Source organism: Amphiura filiformis, chromosome 13 (assembly GCF_039555335.1).
Source record: "Amphiura filiformis chromosome 13, Afil_fr2py, whole genome shotgun sequence".
Classification (NCBI taxonomy): domain Eukaryota; kingdom Metazoa; phylum Echinodermata; class Ophiuroidea; order Amphilepidida; family Amphiuridae; genus Amphiura; species Amphiura filiformis.
Window position 1 is genome coordinate 31,439,109 of NC_092640.1, and position 26,560 is coordinate 31,465,668.

The 26,560-nt window shown below is 36.2% G+C and overlaps 1 protein-coding gene across 1 annotated transcript in view; it reads right to left on the minus strand.

Annotated features, from left to right (window-relative positions):
• Window positions 1-2,635: 2,635 nt before the first annotated feature.
• Window positions 2,636-26,560, minus strand: part of LOC140167589 (monocarboxylate transporter 12-like) — a 29,299-nt gene continuing 5,374 nt past the window's right edge. The window contains exons 2-3 of the mRNA XM_072190888.1: window positions 6,371-7,183; window positions 2,636-2,763 (exon numbers count right to left, since the gene is read on the minus strand). Coding sequence (XP_072046989.1) covers window positions 2,636-2,763; window positions 6,371-7,183 — 941 coding nt within the window. The remainder of the gene's footprint in view (window positions 2,764-6,370; window positions 7,184-26,560) is intronic.

The following is a 26,560-nucleotide window of genomic DNA, read 5'->3' on the forward strand; positions in this document are numbered from 1 at the left end:
CGCTATCTCATTTTTTTAAAAATATGAACGAATAAAGAAAATCATTGCAAACGTGTTGCATAGAAATATTTTCAAATGATCACAATACTGATGGGCCTACACACATACACCAGAGGCCTAACAGAACAAGAGAGCAAAAAAAAATCAAAATGCTGTAGGATTCGAACCTTCAACCTATTGCACTTCAAACCACGGCGTTAACCACAAGACCATCACAACCTGCTGTACCATACTCGTATCTTTTGCATTCTTATTTCTAATTCTGGGTCTCGATCAACAATAATATTTTTAAAAGTGCTTTTAAGTTCAATCAAATGAGGTGATATTACTTTTTATATTGACTTCAATATTTTGCAAGTCAATGCAGTATTTTGCTTGAATAAATAAATATCACTGGAGTCAATTGGACGATTCTGACGATTATTATTCGATATAATGGACAAAGCCGGCTGCTATTTTGCTAGTGACACTTGTCACTAACGGGACACGCACGATTGCGACACGGGCCATTTTGAGAGTAACTTTCCAACCTACGACTCGATTATTCCACCAATCATTTTCGCTGAAAATTTAATACAAGCTCACGTTAGCTATAAATATCCATCATTACAGAAAAGCATACGACCGGCGTTTACTCACTGTTGTAGATATAACCATTTTGGCGGCTACTTTGGACATGTTCAAGCTTCTTTATTTCCAATATAATTCAACTTTTAGTCGTTTTTTGTTATTTGCACAAATGTTTGGTATCTTATCCGTGTTCATGGTACGTATAGCAAAAAACGATCCGTGTCTCCCATTTCTGGAGCTATTTCGCTAAAACATGCATGTTGCCGGTCATATTTTCAACATTTAGCTACGTAACCCGTTTTCAAACAAAAGAGGTCACGAAGTTGCCGTCGTACTGTTCATTGATTTGAAAAAATTACAAACCTGTGAATAATGGAATTGTTTTTCTATTCTCCCAATGTTCTTTCCTATAAAAATCTTTTTGTTTTGGCCAAAAATAATAACATTTTCCAAAAATGATGCTGTCAGAAAAAGTTGCACTTTTCAACATCCTCATTTATGTCAAAATTAGCTTCAACGAATCATTATTTTGAACTACATGATGGTTGCATGGGTGACTAAGAGATCAGAGACAAAAAGGTGAAGGAAAACAAAACAATTAAATCAATCGTAACATTGATATCGAGAAAGTTTTTTACATTAGATGTATGGGATGTTGAAAAGTGCAACATTATTTTAAAGTATCATTTTTGAAAAATGTGATTATTTTTGACCAACACAAAAGGATTTTGATAAGGGATAACTTTCAAATCAACAAAATGAATGCAAAGAAATGTTTTGTAATTCCTAAATTGATTTTACCATTTTTGAAACACCGGATCAATAAAACCTTCTGGATATACCACGTACATGTCAATGAATCATTATTTTATACTGCAAGATGATTGCATGGGTGACTGGGTAATCGTATACATAAAAATGAAAGAAACCAAAAACACCATTAAATCAATCAAAACATTGATATTGAGAATGTTTTTGTACATTAAATGTATTGGATGTGGAAAAGTGCAACTTTTTCTGAAAGCATCATTTTTGGAAAATGTGATAACTTTTGGCCAAAACAAACATTGTGGGAGGGTTGGAAATGATTCCTTTATTCACAGGTCTTTAAATTTCTCAAATCAACGAAATGTATGTCAAGTTATGTAAAGAACTGTTTTGTAATTTTAGGGGGAGTTATTTGTTGTGAAGCCTTTATTTCCAGCATAGGTGCATCGGCATGTGTCTGCGGCTTGGGCACGCCGACAACATAATCGGCGAGATTGAGCACCGAGGCCGAACTCTCAATAATTCAGAAATGTACGAGGAAAGACTGAGAGGGTTAGCATAGACATCCACTCAAACACCCAGTACACACATATGTACACGTAACAAATTGTGTCCATACGGGACCAAGAACCACTAACCGCGAAATGTGGATATCCAACTAGTTTGCCCCGCAGGGCTACAAAGAAGCACTAACCGCTTAAACTATAAGCCCGAAAGAGGGCAGGGCTTGAAGAATGGGAGAAATTATGGGGTAAAAAGTAAAAGAAAAAATTAGAGTTCGGGTTAGAGATTATGGATAGGGTTAGGGTTAGAGTTAGGGTTAGGGTTAGGGTTATGGTTAAGGGTTAGGGTTAGGGTTAGTGTTCATACGCATATCCATCCCAGCAAGGCATTTACCGTGCCCATACGACCCGTATGAACATAATGTGTGTACCCTTAACATTGCCAAAGGTGGCAAAATTTCCAAGTCGTTCAGTTGACCGGCTCCCAGAATTACTTTACCGGAGCGCGGAAAATTTGCATTTTAATGCTAAAATTGGTCAAAATGGGGTAGTATGACCAATACGATTGTAGCCTGCACTTTAATGCATGGAGATGTATTTTTTATTTGTTTTTCTGAGAAGTCGGACCTCTTTGGAAAGAGGTCGCGACCCCCAAAACAGTCGCGACCCATGGATTTCATTGGGGAAAACGGTGTTGTGGAGCAAAATATCTCTATAAAATTATTTAAGACACATTATGCAAAAATTTCAAAATTGATAACCTGCCCAAAAGTGTCTCCTTGTGACATGACACGTCACAAATGTTTTTGAAGCCACGAGTATATATCCTCAGCTCCTAATATCACAACCATCATGGATGACATAGCGCTTAGTGCAATTAATGAGAAGTTGTAACTACCAGCATTGAGTTCGTACAGCCACCCTAAAAGAACAAAGAAACACACATTAACCCGTTGGTTTATCTGCTTTTTATAACATATCAGGCCGAATTAAATCAGCCAAATTCGAGCGTTTTTGTATGACAACAAGCAATCTCCCATAGACAGAGAGCTTTGATATACGGTAGCCATCTTGTCCATTGTGGTTTGTTATTGTACTTCTTTATTTCGGCTTAATGGCTTAATATGGACCCTTCCTAACAGTTACTACTAATATTCTGCCTATATTCGATTTTTAGAAAAAAAGATACAACTTGCTTGATCGCTTATACTATTTGTGATATAACAAGGGCCAAGGCGTGCGCATGTTTTCGAAAGTGGGGGTGGGATGGGGGCACGGGTCTGATTCCCCCCGACTGAACAAAAATTGTCTGCTCTCTTCGCTCGCCGTAATCAGGCCAAAATAAAATTGTGATTTGTTTCGCCAGGACGCTCAAGAATCTTACAAGTGGCAAAGTGGGTGGGAATTTGTTAACAGTTGTAATTCTTCATTATTAACTACTTTAAATGTGTTATATAGCCACATACACACGAGTGTTTTTCGTCAAACGAGACGAAAAGAACAGACCCTCAACTGAAACATTGCAATATATTGGTCTTTGTATTGGTATACAACCTGTCTCAAAAAAATTGTGCAAGTGGACAGCGCCATCTTTGGCAATTATAAAGTTGTTGTGACATGATGCTTACATCAATTTTAAGGGAGCAGTCCTAGCTTTTAAATACCGTTTGTTTCATTCACTTTGATTTCGGCAATTCAGCGATCTGATTCACTAAACACAATTATATGAAAAACCTTTTTAGAAAATTAAATAGAATGTTATATACAAATACCTGTACAGTATATTTAATAAAAGAACATTCGTTTGTAGGATTAGAAACATTCTGTTACAATTGAAGACCTGGACGCAAGAAGACCGTAAGTCCACTTGACCCCTCAACATGTATACACTAATGTTGCATAGAGTTTCTTAGGGTTTTATAATGTTTAACACATGTTCCAGGGTGAAAACATCATGAAAGGTTGTGAAAGATTTGTTTTGGCCCTGAACATGCATTAAACATTACCAAACTATACGAAACTATACGCAACTTGAGTGTTGAGGGTCCAAGTGGACTTACGGTCTTCTTGCGCTCTGGTCTTCAATTGCTCAGTAACATTTCAAACGTATGTACGATATGCAATATATCGATGACGAGATTTTAATTTTACAACAGAGTGTGCAATATTTGTTTGTCTTTTAACATGTATTGAGTGACAAAGAGAACAGTATTTACCATGATAAAAAATCTATTGACATTTTACAGCAGAACGAAATATATATTTATCTTTTAATCTGTTTCAAGTGGAAAAAGATAATCATTATACCTGTATCATGATAAACCAGTAAGCACAATTGTGTATTGTTGTGTAATCGATCCATTCGTTTGATTTCACGAAGGAACTACTCTTCCCTTGTAAGAGTGGCACAATTGTGATTTTACCCTTTCGTTGTTAACTAAACATATCTCGAGATTAAAAGAAGCAAATTGAATAGACCAAACGGTATTTTTAAGCGAAGACTGCGCCCCTGGCGTTGATGTAAGGATCGTGTCACAACAGAATTTTATAATTGCCAAGGAAGGCGCTTTTTACTTGCACAGTTTTTTTGAGACAGGGTGTAGTCCAAATAATGTTTTTGCGGAGGGTATCTGCCTTTCGTTTGTTTCAACAAAACATTAGTTAAGAGGCATATGCTTAAAAATGTACATATTGCACTGGGAACACCTCAGGAAACACAAAACGTTCGATATCATCCGCTAACTAAGGTTAGAAAATGTTGCCAAAAAACGTTTAATTGTCGGGTATTATATATGGCATATAAAGGGTATAAACGTTTTCATAACATTAAAACACATTTTTGGTAACCTACTGTAAACATTCTAATACAACGTTACCTAAATGTTAACAAAATATTTGGCAAAAGATGTTTGCAAAAATATTTTACAATAACATTTTGAAAACATTTTAAAAACATTGTTGAAGTGTATTTTCAAACAAAAAGTTTTAAAACGTTTTCAAGACCTTTACATAACCCGACATTTAATGTTATTAAAGCGTTTTTATCTAAACCATAAATCCAAAATATAACCTGTTTAAAACGTTTTGAAAACGTTTTTGTGTTTGCTGGGACGGTTGTTTGATGGCATGTAATTTTTAAAGAAAAGTTGAACAATGATAGAGCTATTTATCTTAAATCTTGTTTGCATCTTCACAAGTGGTAGACACCTGTATAATAGTATTAGAACATCACGAAAAAGACCTACAAATGGCAAGGACATTTTCAAAAAACTTTTTATCATGATATGTAAGGAATAAGTCATATTATTGCTAATTTAAATTTAAAATATATGTAAATAGCGCCCTCAAATTGCACACAAATGTACTGTTTATAGAATAAAAATTACCACAAAAAAAAATTAACAATTTGATATAGAAATGAAAATCTCTGTTTAAAATAGGCCTAGCTAAAAAAATAATGTTTATACAGTGTGATAGCTATTGGTATTATCCAGGTCTAGAATTTTACATTATATAATATTTTGTTAGAAACAATAATAAGTGATCATATCAAGCTACGGTATGAAATATATTTTGTTTCCTTTTTCTGAATCGGTACTGCATATGTGCGAAAAGAGCCCAAAATGCACTTTGTTTGCGTCCAACGTACGGACAGCATATTGGGACCCGCCATGAGTACGGGTACGGGTACGGGTACGGGTCACAGGTCCTGGGTACGGGTACGGGTCCCAGCCCAAAAGAAAAGATCTTGAAATGTTTTCCCAGTTTGCTGTTTTTTTCTGTATTGATCAGTCATTGTGTGAATGAGACATGTAGCATACATGTATATGGGTGGCAGTTTGCACAGGCTGATGTGTACAGCATTCCTGTGTAGCCAGGGCTGGATTTATCTTTTTTTAGGGCCCTGGACCAGGCTAAAATAAAATCAAGGGCACTTGCTATAGCTTTCTATCTGGATCCACGTGGCTTTCTATCTGGATCCATGTCTTACTCCCCACCCAACCCCATGTTTTGATTATGATCAGATGACTCACAGAGTGGGATTTATAAGTGGAGTTAACATGCATCTGGGCAGTGAAAGTATTCTATTATCAATTTCCTGCATTTGTTTAACCATGTACTCTACGGGTCCCGGGTACGGGTACTACAAGTCTGATGGACAGTACAGCATCGGGGACATGCACACACGAGAACTTGTTGCTTGCCGGACTAGAAAGCAACGTATTGGCTTGCTAATTTTGCTATGCTGAACATGTTCTCGTTTTTTCACATAGCTGCATAACTGAGACGAGTCAATATTTCGTATTGTATGTAAGTTGGAAGACAATCAATATCCCAAACTAATAGGGTTACCCCCTTTAAATTCTATATTTATCGATATTTAAAATAATAGATGGGTGTAGTTCATGGGTTTACTGAAAGAACGCTTTGATCTAACAGTACATTAACCGATTTTGATTGCCATCAATGTGTGTTAACTGATTACACAAACAAACAAACAAACAAACAAACAAACAAACAAGGTTTACCAGTTACGTATCCACTTATAATATAACCAAAGCCATGTAGCATTTGAAGCCAAGCAACTGCGCTGATTCGGTCATCACAGCTCACGGTGGCATGAATAGCAGTAAATATTTCTGTCCCTACTATGCCATATCCAGTACCAAGAAGACAAGCTAACAGAGACAATGTCAGGTATGAACCTCCAAAGTAGATCCCTGCATACGATAAAGTCATCATTATTGCACCAATATAGAGCATCTGTCGGACCCTTTCCTCGACTTGAATTATTGCTAGAGTCACCCTCGTCAGTAAGGCTCCTATACCACTGAAAAGCGCTACAAGCGCCGCATTAGAGGATGTTACACCTTTATTTTGGGCAATAGAAACGATGTACACTACCCAACCGTTGAAACCATACCCACAGAAAGTATGTGCTGTAACCAGTGTTATGAAAGGCCAATTTCTTGAGAGATTCTTGCTACAGATATCTGAAAAAATAACGCAGCTTGTGCAACGTTCCTCGTTGTTATTTTCACTGCTGGAATCTGATTTTGTCAACAAAGGTGTGCTTAGTTGGACAGTGTCTGCGTTATCGTCTTTAAGAGATCTAGCAAGTACGAACACAGCAGGCAGATAGTGAAGATTTAGTCCTCCGAGCAGCAACATCGCTCCTCTCCAACCGTAAGTATCAATTAAAAGTTGTGTCATCGGTGCAAAAAATATCAAAGCCAATGGAAACCCTGATGTGATAATACTTGCAGCAAGATCGTAATACTTATTTGCGAAATTAGTACCGATCATAGCCATGTTAAGCATATCTCCAACGCATGTGAGACCTGTACACATAGTAGAAATAAGAACAGGTGAAAAATTACACTGTCCCTCAAATTGGAGAATTCGAAAGTTATTCGATTCATTCTTTATAAGGGATCTTTTAAGGGATCGGATAGCAACATGTGCACTATATTTTTGTGGGACATGAGACATCGGACACATCAAATTGATTTCTGAATGTGAGGAAAGTCCTGATATCAAATAATTTTGATTTGTTGAAATTCACGGTATTTTATGGCAAAATATTAAAAATGATATTTTTAAATGATATGTTTTAACAGTCCTCGAAGTGAACGTTATACATCTACTGATATGTGCTTAAAGTGTATGCAGCTGGGAGGAAAAGTCGTCCATCATTTGAAAATGTTGATCTTCCGTATTGAAAATATACATTCTCCCCCAAAGCTATAAAAATGTTTAAGTCTTTCGGGGAAAAATGTATATCTTCAATTCGAAAGGTCAAAGTTTTCAAATGATGGGCGGCTTTTCCTCCCAGACATACACCTTTAGTACATATCATTACATTTGTAAAGTTAATACTTCGAAGACTGTTGAATACCAACAATATAAAACATAAAATATCAATCTTTAATAATTTGCCATAAAATTATATTATTTCGCGCATTTAAAAAAATCAAAGTTATTTGATTTCAGAATGACATTTCTTGTATTCACAATGCGATTTGATGTGTGTGATGTGCTCTCTGGTATCTATGTTCAAAAATCGATCCACTTCTATCGGCTGATTTGTCTTCATAAGTTATTTATGTTATCTATTACAGTATTGGGTTGTTACTTCCCTTGTTTTTGACAATGTGTTCTTTTTGGGAATTGGTAGATAATAAATAATATTGGTGTCGATAATTACATCCCTTTGTTTTTATGATCCTATTCCACCATGCCTGGCTGACTGGGTGGAGATTGACCTTTACGGTAAATCCCATTAGTCTTTGCGAGTATACCTGAGATGTCGTTATTTGACGTCACACCGATGCGCACATCGTTAAGCGAACATCGTTACTGCGCATTGCAATTGGGACATTTTCTGCAGATATCTTGTCGCTCAACAATCTACTCGTAAGGCCAAAGAAGGAAAGAAAGTATATCTCAGAAACATTTGGTAAAAAAGCTAAGTGCTATGGGTTTTATTTTTTTATTTTTTTATTTTTTTTAAGAAACTGAGCTATGCGATATGCGATTTTTTTTTATTTTTTTATTTTTTTATGCGATATTTTATTTATTTATTTATTTTTTACAGTCAAGGCACAATATTTATGAACTTTTTGATTTTCAAATACAGAAACATAGTAATATATATACACAATGAATAGTTTTATGTGTCTTTTTTACAATCATAGTGAAATGTGTACAAAAAACAGCCACCAAACTGCAAAAAAAATTGGATCGCTATTCGATACTGCAAAATATTTTAAAAAAAGAACAAGTTTACTTTACAAGTGACTAACGTCGTAAGTATAGAGTGCTCAAACCCATTACAGGTGAGCTAAGAAACAATCATGACAAATTAGCCGTCTGATGATCGGTATACCCAATGATCGTAAGTGAGGGTATTCCGTGAAACTATTAGTAACGGTTGCCTTACCAGAGGTCTAAACTTTGAATGTGTAAAAAAAATAACATATAGACAAAAAACACACCAAAAAACAAAAACAAAATAATAAAATAAAAACAAAAAAACGGCCAACGTGTAGCGCTAAGCGCTAAATTGGATTTCACATAGCAATGCGCGCGGGTGTCTGAGACATACATTCTTTTTTTCTTGGCCTAACACTATTAAAGTGCTTACCTGTCAGAAACATACCGATCACTAAGAGACTAATATCTGAAGCCCTAGAGCTTAATATCAACCCTAAAGTTGTAAATATCCCACAAAATACCATCGTTGTGTGAACCCCAACGACTTTTATCAGCCGCTGGGTCAAAACACCTGTAAAAAATGTAGGACTGAGATGCATGAACAAGAACAAGAACATGACGATCAAACAATGGTACAATAATTTACTTCTAATACTATCATGACTATTATATTCCATCAAAATCTATCATAGGTAGAGGATAGTAAAACAAAAATTCCTGTCGTTTATTCTCATTCTTAGTCAGTTAAATATTATTTTGATAACTGTAAATTATTTTTAAGCAAAAATTAAGTTACCGTCATAAAAACTCCCTTTATTATACAATGAACGAAACTTGTTTATCATACCAACCGTTGAATTTGTTGTTAAAGATAATGAAATAAGGAGTCATATTTATATGATTGTTATGTTAATATGAATGTTATTTATTCAATTATAACTTACCGATTACATTTCCAGAAAAAAATATAAGAGAAACAACCACACCAATAGTTTGTGTGTATGATTCAAACGGGCCAAGCAGTGCCGGAAGTAATACACCGACTGACTTGATGATGCCATTTTGTAGAAAATTCAACACCCACATTGAGACCAAGATGATTTTCCTGGTTCTCAGTAGTTCATTATTTGTAATTAAAGATTTCATATCTAAGGAAATAATGGTGTCAAACTACAAAATGCAGCTGGAAAACAAAAAAGGTGCAAATAAACATCAGAGTAAAATGCGTAACTTTTGATTCCGTATATTATGAGTTCTGATGAATTCTGAAATCATAACATTGAAGACATACAATTTAGCCGTCCATCAATAAGATCATAATAGTTTTTGTTTAATTTTTTTTTCTCAAAATAAAATGTGTGCTGCAATGAGAAATTAGAATATCGTCAGTCTAATAACATACTTGCCATTGCCACAAGTATTTTTTTTTTAAATTTTGAGAACAAGTAAAAAATGCATTTAAACATATTTTATTCACCAATCGTTGGACAAGAATAAATGACAATGAGATAAATTAAAAGGAATAATCGGAAATATTTAGGATGTTAGGACTGATTTATAGGTTAATGAATGCGTCTTACATGTTGAGAGTGAAATTGTACAAAATAATGCACGCGTACTGAGATGTTGATGCGTCCATAGACCGTGAAGAGATGGACGGTCATCTGGATCGTAATTCTATAGAAATTTCACATTATGCTGAGACCATGATCGTCTCGCTCGCACCTGTTGGATTAGCGTGTTTGAAAGAAGCGGCATTCAATCGAAGTACACACGTTGTCTCTGACACAGTTACGACTGCAATGTAAACTGTCGCAAAACAATTATAGTTACAAGAAATGAAACGGTAAAAAACCCTTATTTGCTGCAGTTTCAAGTTAATTAAATAAATACATATATTCACCGTTTCGATTTATCTAACACTACCTGTTACTCTGGCATTGAGTGAGTTTCAATTTGCGTTATATAAGCCTTGGTCTCAACGTCACACTTACACGGATGCTCCGAGCACAAAATTCCACTGGTTTGCGACTGATAATGCAATTGAGTGGACGAGAGTTGTGTTATTGACCTTTTGTACGGTAAATCGATTCGATGGCAGGTTTGAAGACTATCTTGCCTTTGTGTTTAGGCGAGACGATCATAGCTTCAAAGGATATGCCGCAGATGACCGTCAATGTCTTCACGGTCTATGATGCGTCTAATTCACGAGCCCCGAAGGGGGGCATTAGACGCAGCAACATCTCAGTACAAGTGCATTATTTTGTAAAATTTCTCGAGCAACACGTAATGTACATTTATTAACCTATTTTTTATACACGAGAAATTTGCTAATTTTATAACAAAATATATTATTGTCACTAAAAACGTTGGAAAACACGAGCAAGTATAAATGCATCAACCCGCAAGGAAAATGAATCAATCCTACGCGAATCCTGTGCGCGCCCGTGTAATTATACAATATTAATGCACTCCGCGTATTTTTCAAACGGCTTTTCTGATTGACTATCTGCTTCTAGGAGTGTATGAATTATACTGATTGTACGTGTGACTTAGGTAATTATGTTAGCAGACTGGCGAATTATACATGCGCTTGGGCGGTACACTATTATATTATATTATATTATATTATATTACCCTATTATATTCATGTTCATACAGCTGCATTCTGATCTAAATAGTCATGGTGCAAAAAATACCAAGAAAAAAATTGACCAATTATGTACTTTTGGCTTGTTTCAACATTATTTTTGGCCCATTTAGGAAAAAAAAAGTTTTTCTTCGTTTGACCTGTAAAGATTTTTTGGAGCGACTCGGCAGGACGACTTTGAAGTTTTACGCCCCTATCCCCTCTTTGACATTTTGGCCGCTTTATCAACTTCACTGGCTGTATATAATCAGGGACCGTGTATACAAGGTCCCTGATATAATGCTTACTTTCTTTTATATTATTCTAGCTGTGTTCACACATGCACTTATTACCGGAAATATTTTATCTAGGCTTATGTCCGATCGAATTAAATATTTCCGCTAATCCCTTATTATTATTATTATTATTGTTATTGTTATTATTATTATTATTATTATTATTATTTTAGTTTGACAAAGTAGTCCCATTTTACAGTAGACTTAGCTCTATATCGCATTTTATACATGTAGGCCCTACATGGTGGACATCTTTGAACAAATGAAAAAATAAAAAAATAACAATGACTCCCATCATCATGCTATTTATTTCTGGGGGGGGGGACCCAAATTAACAAAAAGTCGGCTTCAATAAAATTGCGACCTCGTCTATTTCGTCAGCAAAGATTTTATGCCCCCCACCGTTTGCACCCCCAAACAGGCATCAGTCTTTTGGAATAAAATAAACACACTATCTGTAGTCATGTTGTGTTGTGACTCCCTACATTTTGGTCATCACAAATATTTTATGACACCCCATATTTTTCTTTCCGTATATTTGGGACCCCCCTAATCATCTTATAAAATCCAATTACATGCCTTTCTGTTAACATGCTAATGGCTTAATAAATGTCATCTCCATCTACTCCCAGGTCAGAACACCGTTATCAGGCGTCAACATTGTGGGGGGGCTGATTTTATGGACCATCCCCCTGGCAAATTATTGTGGTGGATTTATTCCCCCCGCCATCCCCCGGGATCTACGCCTATGATTCTGCTTAAAATTTTGCGCGAGTGATATACTCACAGTTATATCCGACAGCCCAATAGTGCTGCATGTCCACAAGTAATTACTATTACCGGACGTAACGTTTCGATCGGTCAACAGCTCTTTACCCTGGTCATCTTCAGCCTTAAATTTCCCGTTTTCGTTTTAAACACATTACGTCGGATATAGTAATTTCTTTTATATCCGACGCTCATTCACACTGCCACTTATATCCGATACTATTACCGACGTAATTTAAGACCGGTAATAAGTGATTTAAGTCCGACTGTGTGAACACGACTTTAATAGCTTTGTTGTTTCCTATATTGTTGCAGATCTATTGTTGGTTTATTTGAGATTCCCTTCTGCACAACATGTTTGTAAATTGTGCTTGTTGTGGTTCAATGAGCCATGTATAATAATAATTGGGCTGATCATTTCACATTATATGTACTTTAAAGTATAGGATAGTAAGAATAGGTAAACAATCTTTACAATGCCTTGCAAGGACATCCCGGTTGTTTGAAGTGATCTTTTATCAAGTTTTCTAAGAAAACATTATTATAATGTTCAATTCTAGACCTGAATAATACCAACAGCTATCACAATAATAAACTGTATATACACATATATTTTATAACAATTTTTTAATATATATTTTCGTTTTTATATCAAATTATTCATCGTTTTTCTGGTTTTTTTTTTTGTGGTAATTTTTGTTCTATAAATTGTACATTTATGTGCAAATTGAGTGCGCTATTCAAATATATTTTTAATTCAAATTAGCCAAATAATATAAGTTATACCTTACATTTCATTATAAAAAGTTTTTTTGAAAATTCCTTGCCATTTGTTAGTCTGTTTGCTGATGTTCTAATACCATTTTACAAGTATCTACCCCTTGTAAAGATGCAAACAAGATTTTAGATAAATTGCGTCATCATTGTTCAACTTTTCTTTAAAATGACTCAGTTTTACAGGATTTTCGATTTGGGGGACTTCTGCTGTCCCCCATGAAGCTACGCCACCGTCTGGAAAATGTGTTGATTTTAAATTAGTCTTGATATCTTTGATGAAATAAATTAATGCTATCAAAATATTCCCCTGATTATAATGTAATAGCAGGCGGATGCCACTCGCTACCGAAGACGATGTATTTATATATAATGATGTAAACCATTAACTGCTAAACATTGGATGTTTGCGTATAAAAAGTGACCACATCCTTAGACCATCGACAGCTTTAATAATTGTCGGTTATGAAGCAAAATATAACTTTGTTACTCTTCATCTAAAGATTCATGAGAATCGGATTTACGGTGAGAACAATATAGGTAAAGCCTGTAAAATATACTCAACATGTTTACTATCTACTGAAGACGAAATAATGCTTTCCTGTGGATTATGTCTAATTTTGTCATGTTCTTTTTCTCAGATCATACTTTCATGACTTACTTTCATAATATTTCATTCACATGTGAAAGATAAAAGGAACATTTTTTGGAGGTACAACACTTTTGACTTCAACATAAAGCCTGCATGCATACAAATTGACCGTTCCTTTAAAGTTTACACTCTAGTGGCATAACAATTTGGTTTTGGTATTGAGGAAACGGTTTTCTCAGCAATCAAACATCGCAGTGAGTCAAATGTTGGTGCATGGATGTATCTTAACATTATTTTTGTGTGTTTATACAAATTTTTAGAATCCGTTTGAAAATCCTCCGTTTAAATCATTTTTACGCACCATGTTCACATGATCAAAAACACGTTCCATTTCGTTTTGGGAAAAAAATGCATATCTTCAATACGAAAACATTTTTCAATTGATCGTCGGCTTTTCATCCCACCTACATACACTTTAGGTATAAATTATCAGATTTATAAAGTTAACTTCGAGTACTGTTAAATATAAAAAATATCAATGTTTAATCATTTGCCATAAAATGTGTTTTACATTGCAAATTTCAAAAAATCAAAATTATTTGATATCAGAAGGACATTCTTCGTATTCAGACTGCAATTCGATATGTCTGATTTGCTATAATGTCAGAAAAAAGGCAATAATGCCAACTTTGTAAACACAGCGGTTCTCGGGAAAGAGAAATTTAAAATCTGGCATGGGGCTGTTTAAAAAAAATTATAACGGGCGGTGATCTGGCATGGGGGCGGTTTTCAAAAAAAAAGACAATGTTTAGGGTTGGTGTTCGTGGATGAAGTAAGCACGAGGCAATATACACCATGTACTGTTGCTCAAATTTTGCTTTCATTTTGAAATGCAAGAGAAGTTTGAAAGCTGACGTTGGCGGTTTTCGGGAAGGGGTATATTGTCGGTGAGTACTTCATATCTAAACATCCTCGTCCTGACAACTCTTTCAGAGGATGCTGACTTTAGACACAGCGGTTCTCGACAAAGAGAAATCTAAAATCTGGCTTGGGTGGGCGGTTTCAGGAAAAAAAACCAATAATGCCAACAGCAGTTCTCGGGAAAGGGAAATTTAAAATCTGGGACGATGGGGTGGTTTTCAGAAGAAAAAAAAATAATGTAGGGGCAGGCCTACATATTCAGTGAGTATAAACATCCTCGTCCTTACAACTCTTTTAGCGGATGCCGACTTTAGACATAGTAGTTCTCGGCAAAGAGAAATCCCCCAGATTCAAGCAATTCCTACATCAGAGAAGATGAAAAGAGAGGATGTTTAGATTAAGCTAATTATCCCAATTATTGACTCCCACGTCAGCATTTGAAGTAAACATTACCGGAAAACATAAAACCTTCATGGCTGAAAAGTTTCATCCTTAAGGAAACAACCCAAAACTTCGATAAAGCCCTATAAACGAAAGGCCTTTCGTTAGAGACGGAAGGGGTAAAAAAGTCCTATTACGTTTGTAAAAAAGTAGTTAAAACATCGGTCAAAGGTGATCTTTTTAAAGGATTTAATATATAGATTTTAGTATTTTCTGAAGTACGATATAAACATTTTACAGTGGTTGCTTCAATATAAAGTGCAGTACTCGCAACCTGCAATTTTTAAGTTCATTTTTAATCAGCTTTAAATATCGCACCTTGATTCTTTTTTATTTGAAAATCCAGCAAGTCATAATGATTTTTTTCGTGCCCAAAAAGGTATGAAGAAAAATATTTTAAAATAAAATAGAATATTGGTTTCTTCCATAAACGTGATCAATATCATTGCATTGTGCATTCCTCCACATCCCCATCCACCATATCGACGGTCCGGTATCATATGAATCCGGGTTGGAATTTTCGATAATATTTGAAAACTTACGTTAGAAAGGAGGGGGAGGGGGTTAGCCTTCTAACGAAAGGACTTTCGTTTATAGGGCTTCATCGAACTTTTGGGTTGTTCTCTTAGAGACAACACTGGACAAATTTGTTGGAATGAAATTAGTACGGTATTGCAAATGAGCCCCCCCCCCCCATCAGTGTTGAATCCTGACATTTTGTACATGTGCGCTCAGTAGTACCCAACATTGATTGGTTTGGGCAGGGGGGGGGGGGGATTGGGGGTGAGCGTAATGTTTAGGCTTGGCACTAAAAAAAGCGCTATTTCATCACTCTAAAAATAACGAAAATATGGCCATTACAAGATGCACATTCTATTTTTTGTTCAAACTAACTTTGTCCAGCATTGTAGTTAGCTAGTTCTAAGTCTTAAATCACAGTCTTAAATTTAGTTAGAATAGAAACCAACTCACGCTTGTATTTAGCAATGCGATTATTTGCTAGCGCCTCGTATGTCTTTTCATCACTGAACAAATGTACTTCAACTTTGTAAATTGATTTTCTGCAAAACTGATGAATCTTTTTACCAACTAAGTATTCACTCAGGAATCAAAATGTTCTGAATAACAGCTCCCATAGGCCTAAAACAAATTGTTTAATTGGCGTAACCCGACCGGCCTTAAACATAGGCCCGACCCTAGACTTTTTTTCTTATTTTTTTTTCAAAAAAAAAAAAAAAAAAACAAAAAAAGATTAAAATTAAAAAACAAAAAAACAATCGCGATTTCAGCTTAAAATGCGTGTAAAAAAAAAAAATTGCCGACCGACCTACCCTAATTTTTTTTTTTCATGTTACGCCAATCAAACAATTCACAATATCAAATGTTAATTTTTTTTTTAAATCGTCTTCAATTTTCAAACCATGAAACCTTCCAGACATGATGATAACTTGAAACATGATGCTACAAATCATTCCTGTATGATGATGAAACCAAATAATACCAATAAAAAACAAAGAAAATAAACTAATTTTGACATACCTGCAGAAGAGGGAAGAGGCTATTTGTTTGCCCTTATTGTCGCGTGTTTGTCCTCTAAGTGAACACTGCACAAGGAACGCGTTTACCATGTTTATACTGAGCTATGATATCCGTTTGTTATATCATGCTCTAAAGAGCATGATATAACAAACTCTAAAGAAAATGCCATCATGCTCTAAAGAGCATGAGGGCCATTGCACAGTAGGTCAATAGCTCAAACTATTTAATGCTGAAGTCAGTCAAGCGTGGTGGAGGACAAGCAGTCACAGTTTTCTGCACTGTTTCACTGCTCTGATACACAGTGCTCTTTCCCATGACGCGTGACCTCTACAAATAGCCTACGTTAAAAGTATGGGGATATGCCTAGTTAACGTCGCTGTGTGACAAATAACCGGCCAATATTAAAAGTACTCTTCTAAAGTTCTAGAAAATATAGTTTTGTAACATGTCCTAAATTTTTAGCTAATTTAGATGTTTGGAAATATGCGTACTTTGGTGTTTTAGTTAATGTTATAGGTAATAGTACATTGCCTAGTTAACGTCGCTGTGTGGAAAATAACCGGCCAATATTAAAAGTACTCTTCTAAAATTCTAGACAATATAGCTTTGTAACATGTCCTAAATTTTAGCTAATTTAGATGTTTGGAAATATGCGTACTTTGGTGTTTTAGGAAGGATATGTAAACGACAGATAACACCAAAAATATGAAGAAATTATTTCCAAACCGTGTTAAGTCTGCAAACCACCATGTTTCTCATTTTCAAGAACGCTGGTTAACAATAAGCACGTATTGTCTCATTTCGTAAACAAAGACCACACACAATTGTTCTCTAGCGCTCGCTTTATAATCGTTCACCCAACTGAAAGTATAATCCCAGCGCATTGCTCCATTGTACGTGTAAAGCAGACACATATGTTGTGTGTATTTAACCAGAGAAGATATGATTTAATCAGTTGAGCTGTTTTCAATGAGTGTTATCTTGGTTTAATAGCTTTTAATGGGGTTTAAGTCCTGTAGACATGACTGCGTCATGCATCATTAAAATCTTAATTTTTGGCAGAAAAATTAAAGAAATATTTCTGAATAATGCCTCTGGTGAAAAATTGATATCATAAAGTGGAGATAATAGAACATTTTCAGAGATAGTTTCAGTTTGTCATGAACTTAAGTTTCTCCTATTGCTCAATGCAGTTCACAGTGCATTGTTTTTTCCTCCAGCAAAATCAACAAAGCATGGATCAATATTTGACCTTGCAGGAAGTAGTAGTCAATCACAGAAGGTGCAGGATTGGTCTTTTTGAAAAATATCGTCACAAAATATCAAATATCGTCGATACTATCTTCTTAAAACTATCATGACAGCGTCACACACTAGCAAGTCTCATGTGAAAATATCTTGTGAACCTCTGATTTTACCAGAACTACTATAGAAATGTCGTCAGTCATAGATCTATATATCTTCATTATATTTAGAAGATACATATCGTCCAAATATCGTAAGTTTCGATATGATATCTACATGATATATATCGCCAAACTATCATTATACAGACAAATCTAGCTCATATGATATTTAAAAGATGTATATCGTCAAAATATTGTCAAAATATTGCTACTCACGTGCTAAGAGATGCAAAGTCTGCTTGAATACTTCTTAACCATCTTGTTCATACTGTGATGTGCCCTGAGTAATTTAATTTAATTATTATCTTTGTTTACAAGCTGACAGTATTTCATGAGATGGGAAACCCCCTTTCACTTGCAAGAGTTGGTGTGTAAAGTCATTTTGTGATTTTCCCCCAAATTACTGTAAACAAAGTCAGATCTTTGTTTGGAACTTGGAAATCCCCAGTTCAGTGTATTGCACCATAAAGAAAAAGCATAATCATTTATGTTTTGAAGTAGTAAGATCCAGATTGACAAACGTGAAATATTATGCTAAATTGGGAATCTAGCGTATTAGCCTATTTAAAGGAATTAAGTCATTCAAATTCACAAGTTATTGCTCTAATTTCAACAAAATAAAAGCTAAAATTTTAAATTGCTTATTGATGAATGCCGACGTATTTGAAATTTCAAGTGACATTATAATTAAAGTTATTTAATAATACACATTGGGAGAGTTACACAACCATGAAGGTTTAAATATTAATGGTTACTTAAAATAGGCAAATACGTGATAATAGGCAGACAGTCAATACTCGAATAATATGTAATTGACTGATTTGCGTGTAAGAATTAGAATTGGGAAATTATTTAATACTCTACCAATACCACAAGCGTCGAATTGTGATAAAGGTTAATACTACTTTAAGGCGGTACTACACCCCTTAATAAATTTGTGTCTATTTTTGCATTTTTCTCAAAAACTAATAACACACTGGCAACAAAAGTTATGTATATTATAGGGGCAAGGAATCCAATTACTACACTGGAATGTCAGTGACCCAAGACAAGCGGTTCGTTGTTTATGATAACAAATAAGCTACCGCTAGGATGTACCTCATTTTCTATCATATATACTGAACCGCTAGTAGTAAGTCACTGAAATTTCAGTGTAGTAATTGGAAACCTTGCCCCAATAATGTACATAACCTTTTTTACCAGTGTATTATTATTTTTGAGAAAATGCAAAAATAGTCTAAATTTACCACAGGTGTAGTACCCCCTTAAATGCAAATATGTCATCGTTATGTAAGTTCCATTGACGGTGCGATTCATTTAGCAAAGCCTGTCTGAAGCTGTTTCAAAACGTGGTGCCTATTATCAAATACCATGTGTGCCCTCGGACGCGGAATTAGGATTTCAAGCTTTTGACTTTTGTCAAAATGCGCGCGTAATCAGCGGCGGCGGATGTGTCAGCCATCGCGTATCGCTTGCGCATCCTAGGGGTGTCTGAGGGGCTGTGCACCCTTTATAAAACGCTCTAAAAATACTTAGGAAAAGGAAAATTCTCGCAATTATATATCTGGACCAGTTTAGGTTTGCAAATTGGGATCCCACAAATTTGGCATGTTTAGATTGAGGGCAAAGGCTTTTTGGCAGGCCGGGGGTGTGCAAGAGATTTTTGGTGGGCCGAGAGGACGGGGTGTAGCAATTTTTGGCAGGCCGTTTGGAAATTTTACCCCCCACACCTTTGTTCCATAACCATTAAGGTATAGGACGTTTTTTGTTTTTGCTATAGCCCCCGAATGAAATGTATTTAATTATGCTTGTATTCACTCAGGTAGCATTGTGTGTGAATTTTACATCCAAACTAAGTGCTATTCTTTTTTATGGGTATTTTAGTGTCTAAAATGGCCCAAAATGAGGGTTTTTCAATATTGCCGTCCATTTCTAATCGTCGCCCCCATAGACTTTAACATGTAAAATAAAAAGGCTCATTCAAATTTAATAGCACCTAGTTCGGATGTAAAATTCACACAAAATGCTTTTTGAGTGATTACAAAGATACTAGGGACACGGTGGCTCAGTGGTTACGGTCTGTTGCGCCCTTGGGCAAGGCGCTTTGCCTCGCTTGCCTCACCCAACCCAGGTGCAATGGGAAGCTGTTAGGGGTTGTCACAGTCGTTGCACGGATGAACCCTGCGCCAATTGAAGGTTGCAAACGTGGTTCCGACATATTCTAATGACGGCGGAATAAATGTAAAGCGCTTTGAGGCTGTTTACGGCATAAAGCGCTATATAAATATCTAATTAATTTTTTTTTTAATTAAATACTTTTCATTCGGGGGCTATGTATTCCTTGTACAATGACACTTCACAATAAAAATGTCCATTGGAAACAAAGGTGCCCGGCTCATAATTATTGCACAGTCCCTAACTTGTTCGTTGGGTATTGGTCTTTAGTAGCCCCCCCCCCTCAATAAGACATTAATAATTATTCAAGAGAGGAAAACGAAAGATACGGGATATAAAGCACCTGGAGTAAGGTAGCAATTTTAGTTCTAGTAAATTATTTACGAACACTAATTGAAGGTTAAAACATTCTGTTAGAGGAGGGAGTAATCCCGGGGGGTCACTCCCATTGTGGCTTGTAGACCATCCGCGATAATCAACTTTTGAAAAGTACCCTAAACAAGGATTTAACCCTTGGCTAAAACGATACCCTAAACAGGGATTTTATTCCTTGCATCAAATGTCATACCCTAAATTTCATTTCCGCGTATTAGCAATTGCAATTTTGCTACTCTTTTTTCCAATTTTTCATGTTTTTGACACCCTAAACACGATACGTGCCTACCTGCGAAAAACTACCCTTTTTACGCGTTTTCATTATCGCGGATGGTGTACATGCCACAATGGGAGTGACCCCCCTGGGGGAGTAATACTTTCATAACTTGTTTACTTGATGTTTCTGCCATAATTGCAGCAATAATATAGCCATTTGCCTTAGTAATTTAGATCAAGTGACGCTCCCATTATCTATGACTTCAAATAATTTTGTTTAACATCTCTACTCATGTAACAACATAGCAATAACAAGTAGCCTTGAAATGCATTGTGTGAGTTTCATTTTAAACATGCTATAAATGCTTTTGGGTAGGGGCGGAACGAACTTATTGCACACGGTATATTAAACAATGTTCACTTAATAATTGCAGCTATAAAATGGCCATTTGCCAGGCCGTCCCTTTGTCATAATTTAGAACGCCTTGTCTTCTGTTGAAAAGTGATGCTCCCATCATCATACTTTCATAACCATGTTCCCTTGATATTTCTTGAATATTAACATAATTGCAGCTATAAAATAGCCATTTGCCATGCAGTCCCTTATATTAGAACGCGTTGTCTTCTGCTGTAATGTAGATCAAGTGGTTCTCTCATTATCACGTTGGGCCTACCATAGTTACAATCCAGGCATACTTTCATAACTTTTTGCCATTTGCAAGACTCTTTTATCATAGAAAACTAAAGTCAAAACTAAAGTCAAATAGATACTAATAAATTAAAAACAGAGCAAAAGTACAAAAAAAAGTACAAAAAACTTATAATATATCTTTTCTCTAATAAAAGCTAATAAAAGTCAGTCTGCACGTCAGAGCTGACAATACAAAGCTTATTCACGCGGCACAGATGACGAATGTAAGGAAAATATTTGCATTAATTTGGTTTATTGAGACAACCTGCTGGCTATCCTAAAAAAATGCCTTCGCAGTAAATGACGATCAGACGAAGAAAAAATAGTATACGAAAATTAAAAATGAGTACTTTCGACAAACAATACCCATTTAAACCAATTGTTCTATAAAGCTAAACTTACATAGCCTGCAAGTGTGTCCCTCCCCTCTGCCATAAGGACATTAGAATGCTAACTATAAGGGGTTATCGAGGTAATAAAAAAATGTAGATATTTATATAGCGCTTTATGCCGTAAAAGGCCTCAAAGCACTTTACATTTATTCCGCCGTCATTAGAATATGTCGGAACCACGTTTGCACCCTACAAATGAGGCAGGGTTCATCAGTACAACGACTGTGACTACCTCTAGCAGCTTCCCATTGCACATGGGTCGGGTGAGGCAAGCGAGGCAAAGCGCCTTGCCCAAGGGCACAACACGGTGGCGGTATGGGGATTCGAACCCACGCACGTCTCGGATTTTGGGTCCAAGGCCGTATCCACTGAACCACCGTGCCCATGAGGTGAGTATTTTAGTTCACAAACCTTACCTCTAAGCAAGAAGAAACTTTTCTACATTCGTGGGCCCATGTTTCCCAATGAATGTACGAATGATTATTACATGGATCGTATCATGGAAGTGCTAGTACTTCACTTATCGTATTTATGCCAGAAGGGGAGTGAGACTTTTGAGCCCCCCCAAAAAAAAAAAAATGCATTAAATTTTGCGTTCTTCAACCCTTCCACTCGCGTCTATTTAAAATGTTCCCCCTTGTTTTCTTCTTTTTCTACATTTAAAATCTCAAGGTTTAAGCATTTTCAGTTGAATAAAAAAAGAAAACGACCAAATATCATTTGCATAGGATTTGTCATGATCTTACTTCGTGGAAGAGCTTCATTTCCTGGTCATTTGACCTGTTGAAAATTGAATCATTTGAATATATAGAAATATTTTAAGCACGGAATTTTAATTCTCACTGCACGGATTTTTAATCTCACTGCACGAACGTATAATACAATAGCCCATGCCGTGTGCCATGTGCCGTAGAAGTGATGTAATAGTATTACCCTGTAAACAAAAACAGCGTTTTAAAAACGTTTTAAACCGGTTATATTTTAGTTTTAATTTTGCTAAAAACGGTTTAATAACATTTGATGTCAATTTATATAAAGGTCATGAAAACGTTTTAAAACGTTTTGTATGAAAACGTTTTAAACCGTCATGGTATGAAAACACACTACAACAACATTTCTACAATACTGTTACGCGGTTAGCAGTCGGGCGTAAACACGGGGAAATCTTGCCTTTTTATATAGCGCTATTTTTCTCAAAAAGTAGACCTAAAATTTGGTGTCATTTTCAGATATGTTATGCAGAATTTTGTTCTGATTAAGATGATATCAAATATATATTTCAAAGTAAGACGTAACTCGACTTAGAGCCTAAAACGTGACCCCTATTTTGCATGTAAAGTCTATGGAAAGCTATTTTGTGGTATGTACCCTTTAAGGACCACTTCCATGCGTTTTCCGCGCGTCTCTATTTAAATACACTCGAAGGAAAGAGGCGGGACATCAACAAGCGCGTTCATGGACGCCGTCAGGTTTTTCGCTGTATGTGCGTTTGCCGCAAATAGGCCTGCTTTTATTTCCAATTTAATAAAAGTTCCGATATTGGTAAATGTTTGAAACCTTTTGATATGAATAAGTTATAACATAATTTTTGCCAAATCCAAGATGGCCCCATTTGGTAGAGCGTAAATGTAATTTTTGAATGGGAGCACCTAGGATCATGAATTAACTCCCTTTTTTTTGCTAATTATAAAATAAAATGGGGTGAACGTGTCTTATCTGAGGTTTAGATTGCTCTATTTGCGGTTTATGTCTCTTATATGCGGTTTACGTTCCATATATATATGGATAAGGCACCTTATCTGGGGTTTAGATGCCTTATCTGGGGTTTACGCTCCTTATCTGATGGAAGTCGCCTTATCTTGGGGTTAGACTGTCTTATCTGGGCTTACGTCTCTTAGCTAGGGTTAAGGCGCTTTATATGGGGTTTAGGTGCTTTATCTGGGATTTAGACTGTGTTATCCTAGGTTTACGTCCCTCATCTGAAGTTAAGGCGCCTTATCTGGGATTTAGATGCCTTATCTGGGGTTTACATTCCTTATCTGGGGTTAAGGCTGCCCGATCTGGGGTTTACTTCTCTTATCTTAGGTTTATTTTCCTTATGTTAGGGTTAAGGCGCCTTATTTGGGGTTCCCTTATATGGGGTTACGGCGCCTTATCTGGGGTTTAGACTGTCATATATGAGTTTACGTCTCTTATCTGGGGTTTTTATTTATTTATTTATTTATTATTCGGCAAAATTGACAACAATACAGAAAATAACAAATATGCAATCAATCATCATCACAAGAAACACACAACCAAGTCAATGAGCCAGGATAACCCATAAAGTTGGCTAAATATGCCATCTTATTTCCAATGGGGTCCAAAATGAAAAGGTGCCTGCAAAAGGGAGATGAAAACAGAGCCACAAAAGAGGGGACAAAAGAGAAATAAGTTAAACATATTCAGCCATTTCCTGGTTCATTGAGGTTGAAGATAAATGGGTTTTGACATGGGATTTGAAGGAATTCTTGTTGGTGATAGACCTGATGTGAATAGGTAAAGAATTCCAGTCAAGGGTACCCTGATAAAAGAAGGAGTTGGAAGCAAGGCCACTGACTCTGGGGACATGGAAATTATGTGAGCTAGATCTGGTACGGTGAGTGTGAGTGATAGTGGTTTTAGTGAAAAACTGATCAAAGTAAGAGGGACCCATTGCATAGAAAATATTGAACATGTGATTGAGTCTGAGTTGTTTGACTCTATCATGGATTTTCAAAAGCTTAATGGAATCCAAGTGTACCTGACCAATATGCTCTCTGGGAGACAAGTTGAGAATGAAACGAGCCATTTAATTTTGGATAATCTGTAATTTGCGTTGATAGTGTTTGTTAAGGCCTGAATACCATGATGTGCAACAATAGTCTATATGGCATTGTAAAAGAGCAGAGCAGAGATTTTTCCGTAAATTCTGATTGAGATATTGAACATGTCTGTAAAGAAATTTGAGTAACTTTGTTAATTATAGAGCTAACCATAATGTCTCCAGAGAGGTATTGGTCAAGTGTCACTCCCAAGTATTTGATGGACGTTTCAGCTTTGATAGTTTGATTATTATAGGAAATCTGAAAATCACCGACCTTGCCTAATTTTGATCTAGTCCCGAATAGAATACACTCAGTTTTTCCCACATGAAGAGACAACTTGTTATTAATCAACCAGTTATTGCAAGAAGATAAATCAGAACTCAGACTATGAGAAATGACCTCAGGATCCTTATGGGATGAGATAATCACACTATCATCGGCGTACAAAAGAAGCTTATTGTGCACCGATGTTTCCATATCGTTGCTATAGCAGAGATAAAGCAATGGTCCAGCAAACTCCCCTGTGGAACACCACAGGAGAGCTGCCTAAGACTGGAATTAATACCATCGATGCACACAAGCTGCTGCCTGTTTGATAAATAGGAAATTAACCAAGTGGGGTCAATTCCCATAGCCTGAAGTTTCTTACACAGGATATGATGATTAACGCTATCGAACGCTTTTTGTACGTCCAGCAATAGCATCCCTACTAATTTTCCCTCAGAAATTTGAGACCTAATAAAATCAGTCAAGTAAATTAGACAAGATTCGGTTGAGTACCCTGACCGAAAACCAGACTAGTATTGATATAATAAATTTGCTGAACAGAGATATTCTTCAACTTGGATGTAAACACTTTTTTCAAGGATTTTGGAAACACAACTCACTATGCTCACCGGACGATAATTCCCTACATCAAGCCTGCTTTTCTTTTTAAACAAAGGGATGCATCAACATAACATGGCAGGCAAAAAAAAAAAAAAAAAAAAAAAAAAAAGGCGCCTTATCTTGGGTTTAGATGCCGTATCTGAGGTTTACGACCCTTATCTGGGGTTAACGACCCTTTAAGGCACCTTATGTTGGTTTTAGATGCCTTATTTGAGGTTTATGTTCCTTATTTAGGGTTAAGGCGCCTTATTTGGGATATGGACTGCTTTATCGGGGGTCTACGTCCCTTATTTAGGGTTACGGCTTATCTGGGGTTTAGATGCCTTATCTGGGTTTAGACTGCGATATGCTAAGGTTAAGTTATCTTAACCACAGGTAAGCAACGTAAACCCAGGATAAGGCCGTCTAAACCACAGATAAGGCGCCTTATTCCTAGATAAGGGATGTAAACTCAAGATAAGGCAGTTCCATAAGGGACATGAACCCAAGATAAGGCGGAAATGACACATTTACGCTCTACCAAATGGGGGCCATCTTGGATATCTGGGCAAAAATTATGTTATAACGTCAAATTAATGTCAGATTCGGATTTCTTGGGGTCGACTTACCGGAAAAAGTGTCTTTGTACACGATTTTAGGTACTCTGGTTCAAAACTTATTTTTTCACGATGGCGCCGGCGGCCACCATCTTGGATTTCTGGGTAAAAATGAGGTCATAATGTCAAAGTAATGTCAAATTTGAAATCCTTGTAGTCGACTTATCCAAAAAAGTGTCTTTGTACACAATTTTAGGTCCTCTGGTTCAAAACTAAATTTTTCAAGATGGTGCCGGCCACCATTTTGGATTTCTGGGTAAAAATGATGCCGTAATGTCAAACCAATGTCAGATTAATCGGAATCCTTGTACTCGACATATCCAAAAACCGAAAAAGTGTCTTTGTGCATGATTATAGGTGCTCTGGTTCAATACTTAAATTTTCAAAATGACGGCGGCGGCCATTTTGGATTTTGGCCTCTAGCGAAAAAGCCGGGATTTTCGCGAGGGACATGGGG